At 38.2% G+C, this 19301-nt stretch overlaps 1 protein-coding gene across 1 annotated transcript in view; it reads left to right on the plus strand.

The window, feature by feature from the left end:
- Positions 1 to 19301, plus strand: part of LOC131046804 (protein NEDD1) — a 55617-nt gene that overhangs the window by 23227 nt on the left and 13089 nt on the right. Inside the window, exons 3-6 of the mRNA XM_057980589.2 lie at positions 6114 to 6374; positions 6589 to 6693; positions 7283 to 7348; positions 7647 to 7868. Of these exons, the coding sequence (XP_057836572.1) occupies positions 6114 to 6374; positions 6589 to 6693; positions 7283 to 7348; positions 7647 to 7868 (654 nt within the window). The remainder of the gene's footprint in view (positions 1 to 6113; positions 6375 to 6588; positions 6694 to 7282; positions 7349 to 7646; positions 7869 to 19301) is intronic.

The raw sequence follows: 19301 nt of genomic DNA on the forward strand, positions 1-19301 counted from the left end.
GCTTTGCCTGAAAACCATAATGACTCGGAGTCTATTAGTGTGTGAAGATATAGTAATCAACAGATGTCGGCATCAAAATACAAAAAATGATTCCCTTGCAAGTCAAATACAGGTCTTGATCAGATGATAAAGTTGGAGAGGAACAACCTCGGATTCCGAGCACTTCATGAATAGATATCTAAGAAATGAGTCTAACATAAGATCCCGGATATTGCCAGTGTGTGAGCAACAACACAAACGCCTTTCTCACAAGATGGAGGCTCCCACTAAAGACACCTAAACTAAAGCAAACTGATCGACAAACCGACTCAAAGCAAACTAAGCTAAAACGCACACCAAAAGCAAACAACTAAACTACCTGAGCCACACTAGATCATGAGTCAAATGACTCAAGGCAAATCAAGAACAAGGCTCAGAAGACCTTTAACTAAAGATACGAAAAGAAAACCTACTCTAAACCTATATACAAGACTCCTAGACTCGACACGACTCAAAGAAGCAAAATATGTACATGACTTCACATGATTTCTCAGGTTGTGCAACAGGAGCATGGCAAACGTGATGGTTCTCAGTCGGGCAAATTCGTCCTTAAACACAGAAAGGCAAACTCTCACCATGCATTTCTCATACTCAAGCAAGTTTTCACTCAAAATAATCAATTGAGGTAATTCATTAGGACCATGATCAATCCAGATGCAAGTTGTTTTCCCAAAATCCCCATAATCAAAATCATAATAACTTTCAAAGCTAGGATTAAGGAAAGAGACAACCTGGCATATTTCAGGCTCAGACGGAACTATATTGTCGGAAGCGAGGTCACCAGCCGCTTTAGGAGGTCGCCATTGGTGATGAACTATTCCACGAGCATCCACAACATGTTGACCTTGATTAGGAAGTTCCTCTTGAAACAATCTCAGCGCCCCTTTGAATAGCTCAAGATTCTCTGTTTTCACTGAGATATCTTGCATAAACCAAGCATCTTCATGAAACTTTGTGAGCATATCCTCGAAAATGAGAGTCTCCTTGAGGGATTGAGCTTCAAACAACTCCTCTAGTCGATCAAGGATAATCTCAGGTGACGTCTTGTCTTCAAGCATAGTCTCGGGAGGTCGGAGCTGATGATGGATCATATCACTCACAATAACTTGCTTATCTTGAAAAAAATTTGGCAGTGATTCCATTTGTGTTTCCTCTACAAGATCCTTCAACATTTCCTCAAATAGCATAACGGTGATGAAATCTTCAAGTGCCCCTTTCAATTGTTCTTCATATCTGGGCTCACTTAACATGTCAACTTGATTGTCTTCTTCAATGAGGCCATTTGAAACCTCCTGCAATTCAGTCTCAAGGATCTCCTTTTGTAGCATAAGTGACAATTCATCAAGGAATGAGTCGTCTTCTCCTTTGATCGCTTGTTCAACTCCTGGATCTTCCTTTATCATTGTTTGAGTATTCTCAACTAATTCTTCAACTTTTGTTTCATGGTATTCTTTTTCAGGTGCAAGGCATGGCAAGCTATCCACTGTAATACATTGTTCCTCAGGTGCACTGGTATCGTCAACGTACAACTGATCCTTCTCACAATCAGATGCTAGAGCAATGTCTTGTTCATAGGTCCTCCTGAATTCGGCTGTGAGATGTGCACCCCACAATCTGTTAATAATACATTCTTCCTCGGACAAAGTTGGCATTCCAAATTGGTTTCTGACTTGATTGATAGCCATTTCACATACTGAGCAAGTAAATTCAGAGTGAGGTGAGTTGTGAATTCTACACCACAATGGTAGCAATATGTTTTCTAAATGCATTTCACCATCCAAAATGAGTTGACTCTCGATCATCCACATGAAGCTTAGAAGAGGATCCTTGCTCTTTGGGACACTGAAGTTGCCTTCTTCTGTTTCTGGCCTGGGGACATCCCAAAAGAAGATTTTTCCTTGCGCTGCCGATTCCATCCTTGATAAGTACTTCAAGCAATGCATCTCATCATGTTCTTCTGTCTCATGGACTCGACACTACCCTGGTCTTGCAAACTCGGACAATCTGCATGGATAAAGCTGCGTATCTAATCTCCACCAAAGTTCAGGAAAATCAATTTGTTGCTCTTCGTGAAATTGCTGTCGCTCCATTGAGAAATCTTTTCTTTTTTGATTTTTTGATTTTCTATTTTTCACTTTTTTTGGATTTTTTGGAATAAGAGAGATCTTGACTATCTCAGATTCAACTTGAACGTTCAACTGGTTCCAGCTTGATTCCTTCTTGCGTAAGTCCAACTGACAATCCAGCGATCACCTTCCTTCTTTGTATCACTTTCGTCAAGCGTTGAAAAAGGCTTTCCACTGATCTTCCTTGGATTTGAAGAGTTCGTATTCGCTCACCTTTCTTGTGCTTCAATTTTGTCGAGTGTGGAGGGTGGTAAAAAAGTCTTTAAGATTACTCCTTGCAAATTAGGATCTCAATTTCATCTACTCACAGCATGATAATGCTCCGCCCTCCTTCTAGCGCCAATTCTGTTGTGCGCAGGAGGAGGGTGAAAAAAAAAGGCTTGAGATCACCTCCACAAATTTGAAATGATAGAATTTGGAGTTCGCGTATTCAGCCCTCCTTCTAGTGCCAATTCTGTTGATGTGTATTTTGTACACTATCAAACACAGAATAAAATACGTAAAGGTACCTTATCCTCTCTTGAATAAAGTCTCTGAATGCGGAAGATATCGCGAAAAGGATCAATCAGGGTGACTTCAAGGTTCTTCGATGTAGGGTCTCTACGTGTGGATAAGCTCTCTGTGGTATGATGTGATTTTGCTGGAATCACAAGGGGACTTACATTTGATGATTGAACGTCTGATTTGCTTTGAATATTGCTGGAACAAAGGATTTTACTGCCTTTAATTTGAAAAAAAGGAAAAAAGGCGAGGGCGAGGCAAGGATCTAATCCTAACACTAAGAATGTAAGAGCAATAAATGATCTTTGATGAAATTCTAACTAAGTCTTGTTTTGACATCGAAGAACCTTGAAGTCACCCTGATTGATCCTTTTCGCGATATCTTCAGCATTCAGAGACTTTATTCAAGAGAGGATAAGGTACCTTTAGGTATTTTATTCTGTGTTTGATAGTGTACAAAATACACGTCAACAGACTGGTTCTTGGAGGGAGCGACTATCTATTTTAGTAAGTAGACCAGTCGGGTCCATTTATCATCTTTCATCATCGGAATCACTCCTATGCAATTAGATTTCAATTTTGATGCATTTTGGCCATTTAATTGGGTGTAATATTGAGCTATATTTAATTAATTTTACTAAGGTTGCCATTTTAATTAAAATAATTTATCGGGCACCTTGGTATTATAGCCTGTTGAAAAAAGAACAAAAAAATTTAAATAATGAGACATTAAAAGGTAACTTTCAGTGCCGAAAATGTTTAAGAGTAAAATATATCACTTTTTGGAGTTAAAAGGCTTAATAAATTAATAAAGTGACTTGAAAAAGGAGTTTCTAGAAAATTCCCTAAAAAGTTTATAAAAAGGGGGAAAAATGTCCATGATCAAGCAAAGAAGGCAACTGCTAATTATTGGTACTCTAGCATTGTTATTCAATGCTGCCAGATCTCCATATTGGCAAGGTATGGTAGATGCTATTGTAGTGACATGTCTTGGGTTTCAAGCCCCATTTGATAAGACATTGAGGGTTGGTATGCTCAAAGATGCAATATGGGATGTTCAAGATGTTAAAGAGCATTGATTAGAGTGGGCTACTAGTGGTTGCAACATTATGTTAGATGGAAGGATAGATAGAAGGAACCGAACCCTCATTAATTTTCTTATCTCTTGTGATATTGACACTAATCTTTTGAATTTTGTGGATGCATAAGGTATAATCAAATCTACAACTGCATTGTTCGAGATGTATGACATGTTAATCATGGATGTAGGGCCACAAAATGTGATTCAATTTAACACAAACAATGTTGCTGTTGGGAGACTTTTGTCAAACAAATACCCCTCTATGTTTTTTACCCCATGTGCAACACATTGCCTTGATCTAACCCTAGAGGACATTGGAGAAATTGAATGGATTAAGGAGGCATTGTAGAAGGCTCACACGATTACCAAATTTATCTATAATCACACGAGGGTTTTGTGTATAATGTGCTCTTTCATAGGGGGGAAGGAGCTAGTTCGACCAAGGGTGACAAGATTTGCAACACACTTCCTTCCACTGCAAACACTATGAGCAAAAAATTAATTTGAGGCGAATGCTTGTTTTAGCTGAGTGTATGGAGTCTGACTTCATAGTTCAATCAGATTGCATAGCAGTGGTAGAGTACATGTATTCTACCAGTTTTTGGGATTCGATTGAACAAATTGTAGAATTTTAAGAGCTTCTAGTAAAAGTCTTGAGACTAGTGGATGGGGAAAAATCCCCCATGGGATATTTGTATGAGGCTATGAATAGGGCCAAGGAGGTGATGAAGAGTAGGTTGGTAAATAATAGGGATAGACATATTTTGTTGTGGGGCATAATTGATAGGAGATGGGATGGATAGAGGCACTCTCCTCTCTATGTTGTGGGATACTTTCTCAAGCCATCATTGTTCTACAAGACTCCATTCTAAGAAATTGATGCTGAGATCAAACAAGGTTTTTTCAAGTGTATGGGCAAAATGTTTCCAAACTGGGATCAATTTAATGAAGCTATGTCAGAGTTGCAAATGTACAAGCATATAAGGGGTTTTCTCTCTTCTAGGGCTGCCATGGAAGGCAGAAAGACCTTCCAACCAGGTAGACTATCTCTTTATTTTGTCAACATGGTCGTTAAATTTGTTAAGATTTTAAGATATTCTTACAATATTATCTCCATATAATGAGTTTTTCAGCTCAATGGTGGGCTTGTTTTGGTGACAAATGCAACAATTTTAGGTGGACGGTGATGGGTATTTTGACCCAACCATGCAGCTCATCCAGTTGTGAGCATAATTGGAGTGTTTTTGAGCACATACATTCCAACAGACACAACCGCCTAACACAACAATAGATGAATGACTTGTGTTTGTTCACCACAGCCTTTGCTTGAAGCTAAACAAAGCCTAAGGTAAGAATATTAATATATACTTACAATTAGTTGAAATTATATTCATTGTCTTTTTCACTTGTAAGGCAAAGACTAATTTTTATATGGGCGAAAATAGGAACTATTGAGGAAGACGAGCCAAGTGACTTTGACGAGATAGATCCAAAGTCTGAGTGGATTGCTGCTGCTAATGATGATAATTTGCTCGAGTATGATGATTTTGATATCATGGGGCAGGCCAACATGGATCTTGAATGGGTTGAACGAGTTAGGACAAACTCTCACTCAGGAACTTCATTATTAGGGCCTCCTGCCCTCTAGCATGTCATTGGCTACATTTGATTTTTTGGAACTTTGTACTTAGTTTATAGGATGTCTTTGTACAAAGTCACAAATTATATTGTTATTGACATTTTGGAAACTATCACCATCTAGTTATTATTTATGTCGTGGTACGTTTTTTGCAATGTAATCAGCAACATGAATATAAACAATGAAAATATATTTTCTACAATTTATGTGTTGAAGTCTCTATTTTATTTGTTTACAATATCTCTATGCTATGGAAATGCCCTTAAATATATATTAAAAAAGTAGTTTTTGATTGTTTTTCTGCAATTTTTTACGTCTTTTTACAAATCCGATTTTTCCCAATTTTTTGAAAAAATATTATACTTCTGTTTTGCCGATTAATTCTACTATGCACTATACCCTTGATTCTCTGTTTATCTAAAAGCAATGCTTGTATAAGAAAGGAGCAAACCAGTATCATTTAAGCAAACTACAGTAGCATATAAACCCAGTACAGAACTCCCACGAAAGGGACGAAGTACTTGGGTTGTGGAACATCTATCAAGGTACAATCAAATTTTGCAGGCAGTAAATTTGATGCAAATTGTTCTGAAAAGTTGCCAATTGGTGAATCTAGTTTTTGAAAATTAAAAACAAATTAGCCAATCGGAGAAAAATAGTCCACAAAAATTACAGTGGAAGCAATCATGAGATACATCATAAATATGTCATTTTTTGGCTTTTGCAGGAGTCAATACTTGGAATTTGTTTTAACAGTAAAAGCTCCAGATATCTTTGTTCTGGTGGAACAGGGAAGGTTGTTAGGGTATGGGATTTGCAACGCCAAAGGTGCATTAAATGGTTGAAAGGCCACACAGACTCAATTGCAGGCATCACATACAACTGTAAAGGTGAATGTTTGGCTTCCATCAGTTATAACGGAAATCTGCTTCTTCATAATCTTGCTTCTGCAACACGGGCTACAGAACTTAAAGATCCACATGCACAGGTGTGTATAAATACTCTACAGAGGAATGTAGTAGTTAGATAATCATACGAACCTATTGATAATAAGAAGAAGATGCGTACTGCCATAGATTAATTTTATGTAAACAGATACACATATTTGTCTAATGGATTGTTATTTTAACACAGTCACCTCTATAAGATATCATTGACTTGGAAGAATTTTAAATATGATATCTGGTTTCTGATGTCAAAAGGTCCTAAGAGTACTTGATAATTCTCGAACAAGCAGGCATGTTTTTGTGACATCAGGAGATGAAGGGTCAGTACATCTCTGGGATACAACTGCTCGCAGTCCAAAGGTGATTGTTACATTTCTTACTTTTATAGTATTATATTCATATTGTAGGCTCATAGAGTTCTGTTATCGAATACAAAATATTGTTACCATTACCTATACAATCTAACTTGGTGTATGATTAGGTCTTATTTTATCCAATATTTTGTTTATTGGGCTCTAAAATGCTGCATACTGCTATACAAAATGTTGATTGATGATCAATGGATGTCAATCAATGGTATTATCACCATGCTCTCCAATCCATGGTTTAGAAACAAATATTCTTGCAGCACTATTCCTGTTACATTTGAAATTCAGATATGCAATATTTCTGAAGCTTCTTTGTTGTTCATTCTGTTTGTAATTTTATTCTGTGATGCATGTCATAAAGAAAGACAGAAATTACATTGATTTCCTTGAATAACCAAAATAGGTGATGAAAACTTGGATTGTATACCCTTATTTGGAATATCAAGGGATAGAAGTCCTCCGTTTACCCATCAATGTATCACATGTTTATATAATGGAGGTCCAAATTTTCAAGAAATATTTAACTCAAGCATCTAGAAAAGAAAAAAGTATTTTGACATGTGCAGTATGTTTTATGCCAGGTTTCATGGACCAAACAACATTCAGCACCCACCACAGGTGTCTGCTTTTGCCCCAACAATGACAAGGTTGGTGCAACATATGCCATGCATCTTGTTTTTAAGGAAACAGTGACTTTGCTTTTTGGTATCATGTTAGAATGTTCAGATTTAAAAGCAATAAAATTTGAAGAGTGTTTTGATCTCTCTTTCTCACCAGGTTTTGTGAATCTCATTTACACAACTGCCAATGTACATAAATTTTTGATCTTATGTCAAATTATTTGCTATGAAGTATAGAGTTAAAGGAATGAGGTGGAAAAAAGAAGGTTTCTTTAACTAAATTTAATTGTCATATATTCAAGTCCTCTTATTGTTCTTAGTGCAGATGATTGTCAGCGTTGGTTTTGATAAAAAATTGTATGCTTTTGATTCAACATCAAAAAAGCCAGCATACTGTATTCCTTGCGAAGCACCTTTTACTTCCCTGGCCTTCAAAGATGATGGATTGACACTAGCTGCAGGAACATGCAGTGGCAGTGTTGTGTTTTATGATGTCCGTGGTGGACTGCATCCTTTTACTATTCTTCGTGCTTATGGTTCTTCTGAGGTAGGATACATTATGTAAATTTAATGTTTGTGTGTCATTGGTTTCAATCATTTTTGGTTTCCTCAATTACTTTGTTTCTTTCCTTTTGCTCGTATATCCTTGTGTTTACTTTCATAGTCAATGGTCTTCTTTCCCTATTGTAATTGGTTATGCTTTTGAGTTCCATTAACCTACTTTAATCATTTATGGACATCGTTGCATCTTTCTTTCTTTCTTTAGCTTTCAAGTACTAGTGACTTTTACTTGTTTACCATGTCATACCTTACTTTGTTTCACTGTATGACACACTCTTCACTGTTTGATACTCGTCTTCTTCCCATGGATACTAGAAGAGCACCTTGGAGAGTAAATACTAAAGTTGAAGGATGGTAGGATTAAGTTTTCTCAGTAGCAACTTTTAGCTAATTCAATTGGTTCAACATGCTTATGTGTGCCAGCAGCATCAACCTTCACTATGTACAATTAAAAATTAAAATATAAATCACGATTTAAGAACTCAATATTAATGATATGGCAGAGGACAAAATAACAAGGTAGAGATTTAGTCAACATTGAAATTTTATGCAAACAAATCATAGTTCTAAATTACCTTTATCTCCCGCAACATCCAGAAATATCTAAATATGACTTGAGACATTTGATAATATGAGCATCTGATGTCGTTGTCCTTTTTATAGGTTTCTTAATTCACTCAATTTTTCCTATATTGGTGATATTCAGATGGAATGAATGGATTGCAGGAGGTGTCAAAAAAATGTAGTCATTTACACGTACAAGTAGGAGTATTTCTGCTCTACTAAAGTTAGCTTTATGAGAGATGGCTTGAACAACGTTATGTGTGCCTATTGACTCAGTTGCCTTGATAACGATGCTTACAATGCATTGTGCATTTTTGACTTATCCCATAAAAATCAATCTCCTAAGAGCATCTCCCTTTGGGGAGAATAAAATATATTAGTTGATGCAAGATCATCCACGAGCTTAGAGCAATCTTGTGTCAACCAAAAATATTGTTGTTTTAATTTTTAGTTAAGGTTAGGTGAATAAAAATAAATGCAAGCTTCAATAGGTTTCCATGTACCTTGGAAAGTGTCCAAGGGGAAATAGGGAGTTGAAATAATTTAATATTTGTGGCCTATTACTAAAGGCAAATGTATTTTTCATGAGTGGACACGTATTTGTATCATTCCAAGGCAAAATAGGAAAAATACCCATCTTGGCATCTTGTTGATGTGTCTTTTGTACACGACCAAACATAGAATAAAATACCCAGAGGTATCTTATCCTCTCTTGAGTAAAGTTCCCGAATGCTGAAGATATCGTAGAAGGATCAATCGAAGGAACTTCAAGGTTCTGTTATGTGGGGTCTCTACTCGTGGATAAGCACCAGTGGTTGTTGTGTTTATTGTTTTACAAGGGGCCTTACGTACTTTCAAGGAAAGCTTGTTCGTACAATTACTTTTCTAACAAGGAAACAAGATTCTCTTAATACTAACTGATGTTTCAAAAAGATCAAAAGATAAAGGTTTTAAGGTGATGAGACTAAACTAATCCTAAGAATGACTCAATGAAGACTGGTCTTGATAAAACTCTACCAATTTCAGTATTGCCAAAGGTTACAACTCCACTGGAATTGGTGCGATCTTCTAAGGGGATTCAATGATTTTCAAATCATCAATGGGATAGATACTATCAATAAGATATATATCAATACCACAACAAGGATTGAACTTTCAAACAATCTTAATGTTTCCAGTTGACCACACAGGGCTTACTTACAATCAGTAAGGAGCTAGTGGTTTGGATTCTGAGTTTTACCAAAGATCAAGCACAACATTCGTCTTTCAATCTTAAAACTTAAATGCTATCTCTACTAAGAGTGGTTCAAGAAGATAAACAACCATGAAAATAGCCACAAGGATTGCAATAAAACACCATAATTTCAATATTTCATTGATCTCATAGCCAAATAAAACAACAATTGTTCAACTTTCTCTCTTCACTACTTATGTTTTTGCTGCTGACAATATTAAACTTATAAATTCTAACTCTCTCTCTCTAACTCTAACTCTAACCCTGAAATGAAATGAGTGAGGGCTTATATAGCACTCTCAAATACAATGAACAACCTGGATCAAAAGAAGATCAACGACTGAGATTTTGACACCTAAACCCTAATTAGGGTTTGTTACAAAAAAGTCCCCATTTAGATAAACATTATCAATCCATAGCCAATAGGAATTGGCACAAATAACGAGGAGACATAGCCCAATAGGAATTAAGTTGCCACATCATTTTATAACAACTTTTCATCTAGAACTTTGTTCCCTTTCCTATACTCTTTTCTAGCATATTCAATGAATCTGGACGTAATCCTCTCAATCTCAGCAATGGGAATCTCATGAAGATTCTTCATCTGTTCTTCCAAGTGAAGGACTTGATCAAAAGCAGTGAGAAGAGTCGTCTCCCATCCAGGCTCTAGCTCTTTTGTTTTCTCAATCAAGAACATAGTAGCATACATCCGTCCTCGTTGATCCTCTGTGACCAAGTTCTCTTCCTTGCAAAAAATGATCCTAATCCTATCTTCCAACTCTTGGACATCCACATCTGTCTCGATCTCAATCCTTCTATCAAGGATTGTACACAACACATCAAACACCTTGTCTTGCATAGGGTGGATGGTGTCTTCAACTCGGCTGCATATGGTATTGATATCTTCGAAAAGAACGAACTTCATTTGTAGCAAAGTTGACCACCGCAAAAGATTATGGGCTTCTCCATCCATTAATATCTCTTGTGCTAGAATCTGTCTCGATGTCCTTCTTATCACTTGCAAGACTGAGATGACAACAGCTCTAGTGTGAGCGAATGCATCCACAGTTATCAATAGATTATGAATGATCTCAAGAACCTGGAGAGCCCGATGGACTGTCTTCATCATCCTTGTTGCAAATTCAATGGCTTCCTTGTAAGATTCATCAATCCAAGAACTCATGAGTTGGGCTAAGTTCTTCATCTTTTTTGCCTCATTTACCGATTCGAGGGAAAGTGCATGCAAAGGTGATATTGCTGGATCCTGTTGCCGCAATGGTTGACTAAGATGACCAAAATAATTCCTCCAAGCATTAACCTCCTTTTCTAGTTTCTTATTCTTTTCCATTTCTTCCTTGAGTTTGTCATTAAGTGCTCTCACTAAATCAGTTGCTTCTTCCATGGCCTGTTCGGAGGTAAGTGGACCAAGATCAAATGTCTCTAGATCATATTCCTCTGCTAGAATCTCATCCTGATACTTGTCCACCACTGGTATAGCTATCTGTACCTTTCTGGATCCTGCTTCATCTCTAATTACCTTTGACATCTTTGTAGCCTTCTTCTTTTCTATCTTTTCATGAGAACTTCCTATGAGACTTTCCAAGTCGAACACTTGTTCTTCTTCTTCGACCACAACTACCCTTGTCTGTCTTTCTTTTAGCCAATCTGGAATAGAAGACTTTCTTTCCCTCACTTGTATTTCCTTGGGCAGAGGTCTATCTTCTTTGAAGGGGGATGTTGCTTCATCATCATTCCTTCCTTCTTGTTGCTCATTAGCCCCAACTTGGAGAGATTGGCTTGATGAATGCTGAGGTGTTTGTCCTTTACCTTGTTTATCATTCTGCACCATGGATTCCATAGACTCATCAATCTCATACACTATCTATCTTTGATCTTCTCTTTGACTTGTTTCTTTTTCATGCCTAGAGGATGTACTCGGTGGACGATCAGGATTCACTTTTTGCTTCTTCTTGGAAGGTTCTCTCTTCTCAGGTCCTTCCTTTCTCTTTGATCCCTTGGAATGAGAAGCATTCTCACTCACACTTGCTTCTCCTTCCCCTATTCTTGTTTCCAGGGTGAATGTCATAGATACATTCTGCTCTTTCATTTTTTGATGCTGTACGTCCACCCCTTTGTGAGTGCAAGTTAAAACGGGATCCATCAATGCTCTTAAGTCTGCAACTTCGGGCTCGTTCCAATCTACCTTCACCTCTTTATCCTCCTTCCAATAGGAAGATTGGAGATGTCTACCACTGTCCTGGGCTTGATCGGCTACTCTATAAACCTTATATTTCTTGATGAGATCCAAGGGTAATCTGGAATGCATCTTTCTTTTCACCTCTATATCATCTTGAATATTCATCCAGAAGTCCTCTACTTGAAACTCATGCTTGTACTTCTTCCCGACTGTCTCTTCCATGTGACCACGAGGGTCAAAATTCTCCCTTGAGGCAAAGGATGTGAACGAATATAGAGATAACTCCTTTTCTGCATCCTCCGCGGCTTGAGAATTAGGACATACTTCAGTTGAATTCCCTAGTAGAATGGGTACAAGGATTCCATTTCCATGCTTATGTCTTGATGCTCTAGCATAGGCTGCCAACTGTTTGGTCACCTCAAGTAATATCATCCTATCTGTAGGATACCTTGGCAACATATAGGGAGGTGAAGGACATCCATGGACCCTGATATAGGTGAATTTTGGAAACTGAATGAACCATGCATCATGCTTCTTCACGAGTTCTTGTGCCTCCGGAGACAATCGGTGATGAATCCCTCCTTGCAATGTCCTGGTGATATATATCGTGAAGGTGTCATTGATTAGCTTGTAGTCATTCCTTGGCGGATGATGTAGTTGAACATAAGAATCGCAAACTCTTATTTCTCCGGGTCCTTTCCCAACAACTCCTCTGTGTGGTAGCCCTGCATACTCAAAACTCCTGACTAAGGAATATATAACATATGAACTCATGTGAAATGACTTGGTAGGGGCTAGCCTCCTCAACTGCACGTCCAGGTTATTACTAATGATTCTAGCCCAATTGAGCTTTCCTTTTCCTTGGACAATCATTTGTATGAAGAAGAACATCCATTTGTCGAAGAAGGCGGCTTGAGAGGCACCGGTAACCCGATTGAACATGGTTATCAAGTCCTTGAATTCTTCTTGGAAATCAATTCTGTGCGGAGTATTGGGAATCTTGTTCAAGTGAGGTCTACTCTTGAGTAACCAATTCTTGTTGATGAAATTTAGACAGGAATCAAGATCATCCTTGTAGATAGACCTAGCTGCTTCTAGACTTTTGTAGATCATGTCTCTCTGCTCCGAGAGATGAAAAGCTTCACTTATAGCTTCCTCTGAAAGGTAGGCTAAGACAGTTCTATCCTCAGCTACGATCGTCCTTGAATGTGAAGCATAGTGCCGGGCACATTCAATCATCAACTTATGACACTTGATTGCAGGAGGGAAACCTGCGGCCTTGATGATGCCACTCTCAATTATCCTCTTGGCAATAGGTGATGGCTTGCCGATGTAGGGTGCTTCCCGAAACTTCTTCACATTGAAGTTTCCTAGATTGGTGTCTACAACATTGCTCCACTTGGACACGATCCTCGTCTCCAGTTCATTGTTCTTCTGATCCTCCTTTATGAGAGCCTGTCGGGTAGTAGATCCACTGGCCTTAGGGGTCGTCATTTGATACCTACACAAAAGGCTTTAAGTTAGGTTTGAGCATAATATCTTAAGGTAGGGGATTTAAGTCCTTTCAAGGAAATAAATAAATTATAATTTGAAAATAATGTGATAAATACTTAGAATTATGAATTTTCAAATTAATATTACTTATGAATTAAATCAGATTGTGAAAGACTTTACCTTACAAAGGATTGATATGGAAAATTAAATTAAATCTTGAATAAGCCTTCAAAAATCTGATTATACATACCTTTTCCTTGATTTTTAGCTATCAACCTTGAAAAAAAATGGATAAAGGAAAATGGAGATCTGCTGGACAAAGGTCCTTAATTTGAATTTCAGATCCTTCTCTTTGATGGCTTCAACCTTCAATCAGCCTTCAAGCTTCCTTCAAAATCTGGAAATTCGCCTTCAACCAGCTAGAATTCGCACTTCTAATTCTGCTCTTCAAATTTGCATGAGAGAAAGTGAATGAATGACAAATGATTTCAAAAAACACCTCTCCTTTATAGGGCGCTCACCTCACTTTACCCCTAGTCTGACTTGATAAATATGAAACAAAAATAAAATAAAACCACTTTAAAGCATGGCTGACTTGGTTATAAAGCAAAAATAAAATGCTTTAAGAGCTAAAGTGTGGATTTTTTAATTTTAGGATAATTTCAACGCCTAAAGGTTGATTTTTTTGATTTTGCCAATTTTAGGAATTGCTTAATCAAGGTATATTTGTTTTATTTAATCAAAGATAAGGCTTAGCAAATGATTTGAAATAGGAAAAAAGTGTCTTGAAGAGATTTGCTTGTGAATTTTTTGAAAAGGCAAGGTAAATCTAGAAGATGTTTCTCTTAGACACTAGAATGTCCATGGTTTAGGTCACCCCAAGGAGGCTTGTTTGACTATTCTCATTTATTATATTTACTCCATTAATCAACATCTTCATAACTTTGTCATCATTTCTTTACAACTTGCCTTTGTCAAAGTCCAAACAAGGTGAAGAATAGGCTTCCTCAAGGATTTTGCCCTGGACCCTTTGGAAGGGTCAAGAACGATTTTCTTGATTAGGCCTCAATTGTCTCATTTTTTTCACTCCAAAACCCTCCTAAAGGTGAGCATATGCTTGTTTTAGCTCAACAAAGCCTAGGAATTTAACCTTTTAGCTTCCACCAAGGGCAAATTAGGTGATTATAAGAATTTTGCTCTGGACCCTTTGGAAGGGTTAGGAGCGAAATTCACTTTTTGCTTGCTTATCCACACTCAATTTCATTTTCTTCACTTCAACTCATCTAAAGTCCCTCATTTTGAATCCACTTCTCAACTTGGCAACATTGGTTCGATCTTCGCAAGGCCTAAAAAGGAAAATTCGCTCAAAAACCTAGTTAGGGATAGGACCTATCCAAAATTTTGCTCTGGACCCTTTGGAAGGGTCAGGAGTGATTTTCAAGTTTTAGCTCAAAATTTGCATTTTTGGTGATCAAGAGTCTTTCCAAGACAATCCAAATGGCTTCTCTCATCCTTGTCTAGGCTTGACTTCATTCAAACTTTGGAGAAAAAGGTGGTTTTTAGGGTTTTTGCTCTGGACCCTTTGGAAGGGTCAGGAGCGAAAATCACTTTTTAGTCTTCTTCCTCCATCCTTTCAACTTGAATCAACCTCAAAAGGCAAGAAAACACTTCTCCTCACTCATCCAAGCTATAAAAACCCAAGTTTGACTTGATTTTGCAAGGAAAAATAGGTGATTGAAGAATTTTTGCTCTAGACCCTTTGGAAGGGTCAGGAGCGAAAATCTTGGTTTAGCTCAATTCCTTCAATTTCAAAGATTTCTTAGCAACTTGAAGTCATTCCTAAGGACCTCTCCCATCTCAATTCACTTTAGTCTGCAATTGCCTTGGCATAAAATTGGGAAAAAAGGTGGTTTTGAGAAAATTTGCTCTAGACCCTTTGGAAGGGTCAGGAGTGATTTTTTCATTCTTGACTTGATTTTTCATCTTTTCAATCTCATTTTTCCTTACAAGATATATTTCATCATTTCTCATCCAAGGAACAAGGTTTTAGGCCTAAGCAAGGTCAAAAAACTAGGTTTGCAAGGAATTTCGCTCTGGACCCTTTGGAAGGGTCAGGAGCGAAATTCACCTTCTTGGCTAAAATCCTTCATATTCTCACATCCCATCACTTCAATACTAGAATGCAGGTCCAAACAAAGAAGGAAATGAGGTTTATGGGAAATTTCGCTCTGAACCCTTTGGAAGGGTCAGGAGCGAAATTTCCATTTTTGGTCAAAATCCTCACTTTCCACTACTTTCAAACATTTCCAAAGGCAAAAAATGTCCATTCTTCCTTTCAACATACCTTGCAAATCAAAATTTGGTCAAACAAGGAAGGGAATGAGGTCTAGGTAGATTTTCACTCTGGACCCTTTGGAAGAGTCAAGAGCAAAAATCACGATTTGGGCTTGATTGTTCATTTTTCAAAATTCAATCTTGTTTTGGGAGCAAACATAGACCACTCTCCTCTCATCTCCATTTTGGTCTTGACTTTGGCTAAGGGGAAAATGAGTGTTTTCAAGAATTTCGCTCTGGACCCTTTGGAAGGGTCAAGAGCGAAATTCACCTTCTTGGCTAAAATCCTTCATCTCTTCCACCTCAAGTCACTCCCTAAGGCTAGAACAAGTCAAACACTTCCATACATGCCTTAGATGCTATGAACTTGGCCTTGATAAGTGAGAAATTGAGTTTTAAGGGGATTTTCGCTCTGGACCCTTTGGAAGGGTCAGGAGTGAAATCCCTATCCTTGGCTAGTTTCTCACCTAGATTCATTTCATTTTCCTTCAAACTCGATCAATTCAACTTCCTTCCATCTTAATCAAGACAATCCATCATCCAACTGGGTCTAGGCAAGGTCAAACTAGGTTTTTAAGGCCAAGAGAAGGCTAAATGGAGGATTTCGCTCTGGACCCTTTGGAAGGGTCAGGAGCGAAATTCTCCTCCCAGGCTGGCTTTCATTATCTCAAAGTCTAAAAACTCTTCTCCAAGGCAAACATGTATCAAACTTTCTCAATTACGACTCAAAAGTCAACAACCTTGGTCATATCCTAGAGCAAAGTGGAGAAAAATTGGATTTCGCTCTGGACCCTTTGGAAGGGTAGGGAGCGAAAATCCATGCCTTAGGTCCAAATCCTCAACTTTTAAAGCTTTTGATCACCTCTTAGGCAAGAACACATAAAAAACCTTCACCACATGCCTAAGGAACAAGATTTTTAGTGCAAACAAGGAGAAAAAGGGTACCTTCTTGGAATTTCGCTCTGGACCCTTTGGAAGGGTTAGGAGCGAAATCCCTATTTTAGGTTGATTTCACCCTCAATTCCATTCTTTTTCCTTCCAGACTTGATCAACTTTATCTCTCCCTAGTACTGTCATGTCTACTTGCCATCCACTTGACTCACAAATCCTCACTTTCCATTTCTTAGGCCAAAATTGAGGGTCAAATGAGGATTTCGCTCTAGACCCTTTGGAAGGATCAGGAGCGAATTTCCTCTTCCAGGCCAACTTCCATCATTTTATCACTTCAAACCTTCTTCCTAAGGCAAAAATGCATTCCAGTCCCTGAAATCACCTCCTGAGTCTCCCCTTGGCCACTGACTCTGCTTAATAGACTTTGACCTGGAGGGAAAACAAGACTCTGACAAGAAAACCAACAATCCAGACCTACCCTGACCTGAGGCCTACCATCTCCTTCACTCAGTCTATCCATCCTTATTCCTCTGAAAGGTAAAACACCTCTTGCAACAACCCTAGGGTTCAAGGTAGACAACCTATGACCTCCCAAATCCAGACTTTACTGAGCCTTGAAAGAAACCCTAATCTACCTAGCCCAGGCAACCACTCACTCACTCAAAACCTAGCAAGCAGAGAGAAAACCTAGCTAAGGGAAAAGCAAAACCTAAGAAGAAAGAGGGGGTCCCCATCCTAATGGGGCGATGTGTGAAATGGTCACAACACATCCACATATGGAAGGTGAAGAGTCATGATAAGGTGGAGTTGAATGGACAACTTTCTAGGTGCTCGTTTTGGGAATTGTAACAGTCACTTCCTTAGGCACCCTTTTGGGAAAGTTCGAGGGACTTATATGGGCTGTGTTGCATTTCTTGATGCCATGTGTTTCTCTCCAAAAGGGAGTGTGGGATTTCCAAGAGGCATAAGTGGTATAAAAGGGAAGCTTGGGCTAGTGGATTCAGATCTGAGTCCTTTACAGAGTTTGAGAAGCTCCAGCTTGTAGAGTTGTAAAGTTCAAGTGGCTAATATTTTGTAATTGATGAATTTGTATTTCATTTTTATTGAGAAATAGAAGGCAAGTTATTTCTTGCAATTTTTCGAGTTTCTCTTTGTTATGCTACGTATGAATATTGGGTGGTGCAACCCTATATCAATTGTAACAGAGCATGTATTTGGGTGTGTAAGGGGAATACCCTCCATCAGTGGTATCAAAGTAGGAGTTCTTGAGTGTGCAGACAGAGCGCTGAATGTGAGACAGTGTTGTGACCATTTCACACATCACCCCATTAGAATGGGACCCCTCTTTTGTTTTTTGGTTTTGCCTTCTCTTTGCTTGTTTTTCTCTCTGCTTTTAGGATTTTGAGTGAGTGAGTGGTCTGTCTGAGCTAGCTAGATTAGGGTTGAACCTTGGAAGCTTAGTATTAGGGTTTCATCCAAGTTAAGTCTAATCAAATTTTGGAAAATTATTGGTCTTCCTGAAGATTCAGGATTGTCAGAATGAGGTATACCCTTCAGGAGAGTCAAATTGGTTAGGTCAGGGATAGGACAGGACTCAGGTTAGGTCTTGATTGAAAGAAGGTTTTTGGGGTAAAGTCCTGTTTGTTTCCAGGTTTGAGTCAGTTGAGCATGGTCATTGAAGAAAGTGAGTCTAGTGGGCTAAGTTAAATAGGGAATGAAATGGATCAAGAGCTTGAAAATGTCAAATTCGCTCTTGACCCTTGCTGAGGGTCCAGGGCGAAATTCTTTGTAGACAAGATTTCCTTCATAATTTTGACTAAGTTTTAACGTGTTTGGAGATGAATTTGTGTGTTCTCGCTTGGAGAGGTTTTTGATCGATTTTTGGAGAGCAAGATGATGCCTGAAATAGGGTATTCGCTCCTGACCCTTACTGAGGATCCAGGGCGAATTTCATTCTAAACACAATTTCTTGTTTTGAGTGGACTTGCTAACTGGTTCCTGGCCTTGAAAATGACCTGACTTTGCCTTGTGAAGTGGTTTGAAACTTAAAATTTGAACAGTTTAGCCTGAATTGAAGATTTCGCTCCTGACCCTCTCAGGAGTTCCAGAGCTAAAATTTTGTTTAAGTTTATTTGTCACTAATTTTGGCTAACTTGTTTTATGCAGGGTCTCCCGGAAGGAAGATTGAACGTCACTTGGTGCAATTGAGGGTTTGAAAGCATGAAAATTGATAAATTTTGGGCAACAAAGGCAAATTCGCTCCTGACCCTTGCTGAGGGCCTGTTGACTTGTATTTTGTACACTATCAAACACAGAATAAAATACCTAAGGGTACCTTATCCTCTCTTGAGTAAAGCCTCTGATTGCTGAAGATATCGCGAAAAAGGATCAATTAGGATGACTCCAAGGTTCTTCATTGTAGGATCTCTACATGTGGATAAGCTCTTTGCGGTATGATGTGATTTGCTGGAATCACAAGGGGACTTACATTTGATGATTGAACGTCTGATCTGCTTTGAATATTGCTGGAACACAGGCTCTTACTAGCTTTGAAAAAAAAGGAAAAAAGATGAGGGTGAGGAGAGGATCTAATCCTAATACTAAGAATGTAGGAGCAATGAATGATCTTTGATGAAATTCTAACTAGGTCTTGTTTTGACATCGCAGGACCATCTTCACAAGGCTAGTGCGATCTTCGAAGGAAA

Source organism: Cryptomeria japonica, chromosome 8 (assembly GCF_030272615.1).
Source record: "Cryptomeria japonica chromosome 8, Sugi_1.0, whole genome shotgun sequence".
NCBI classification, from domain to species: domain Eukaryota; kingdom Viridiplantae; phylum Streptophyta; class Pinopsida; order Cupressales; family Cupressaceae; genus Cryptomeria; species Cryptomeria japonica.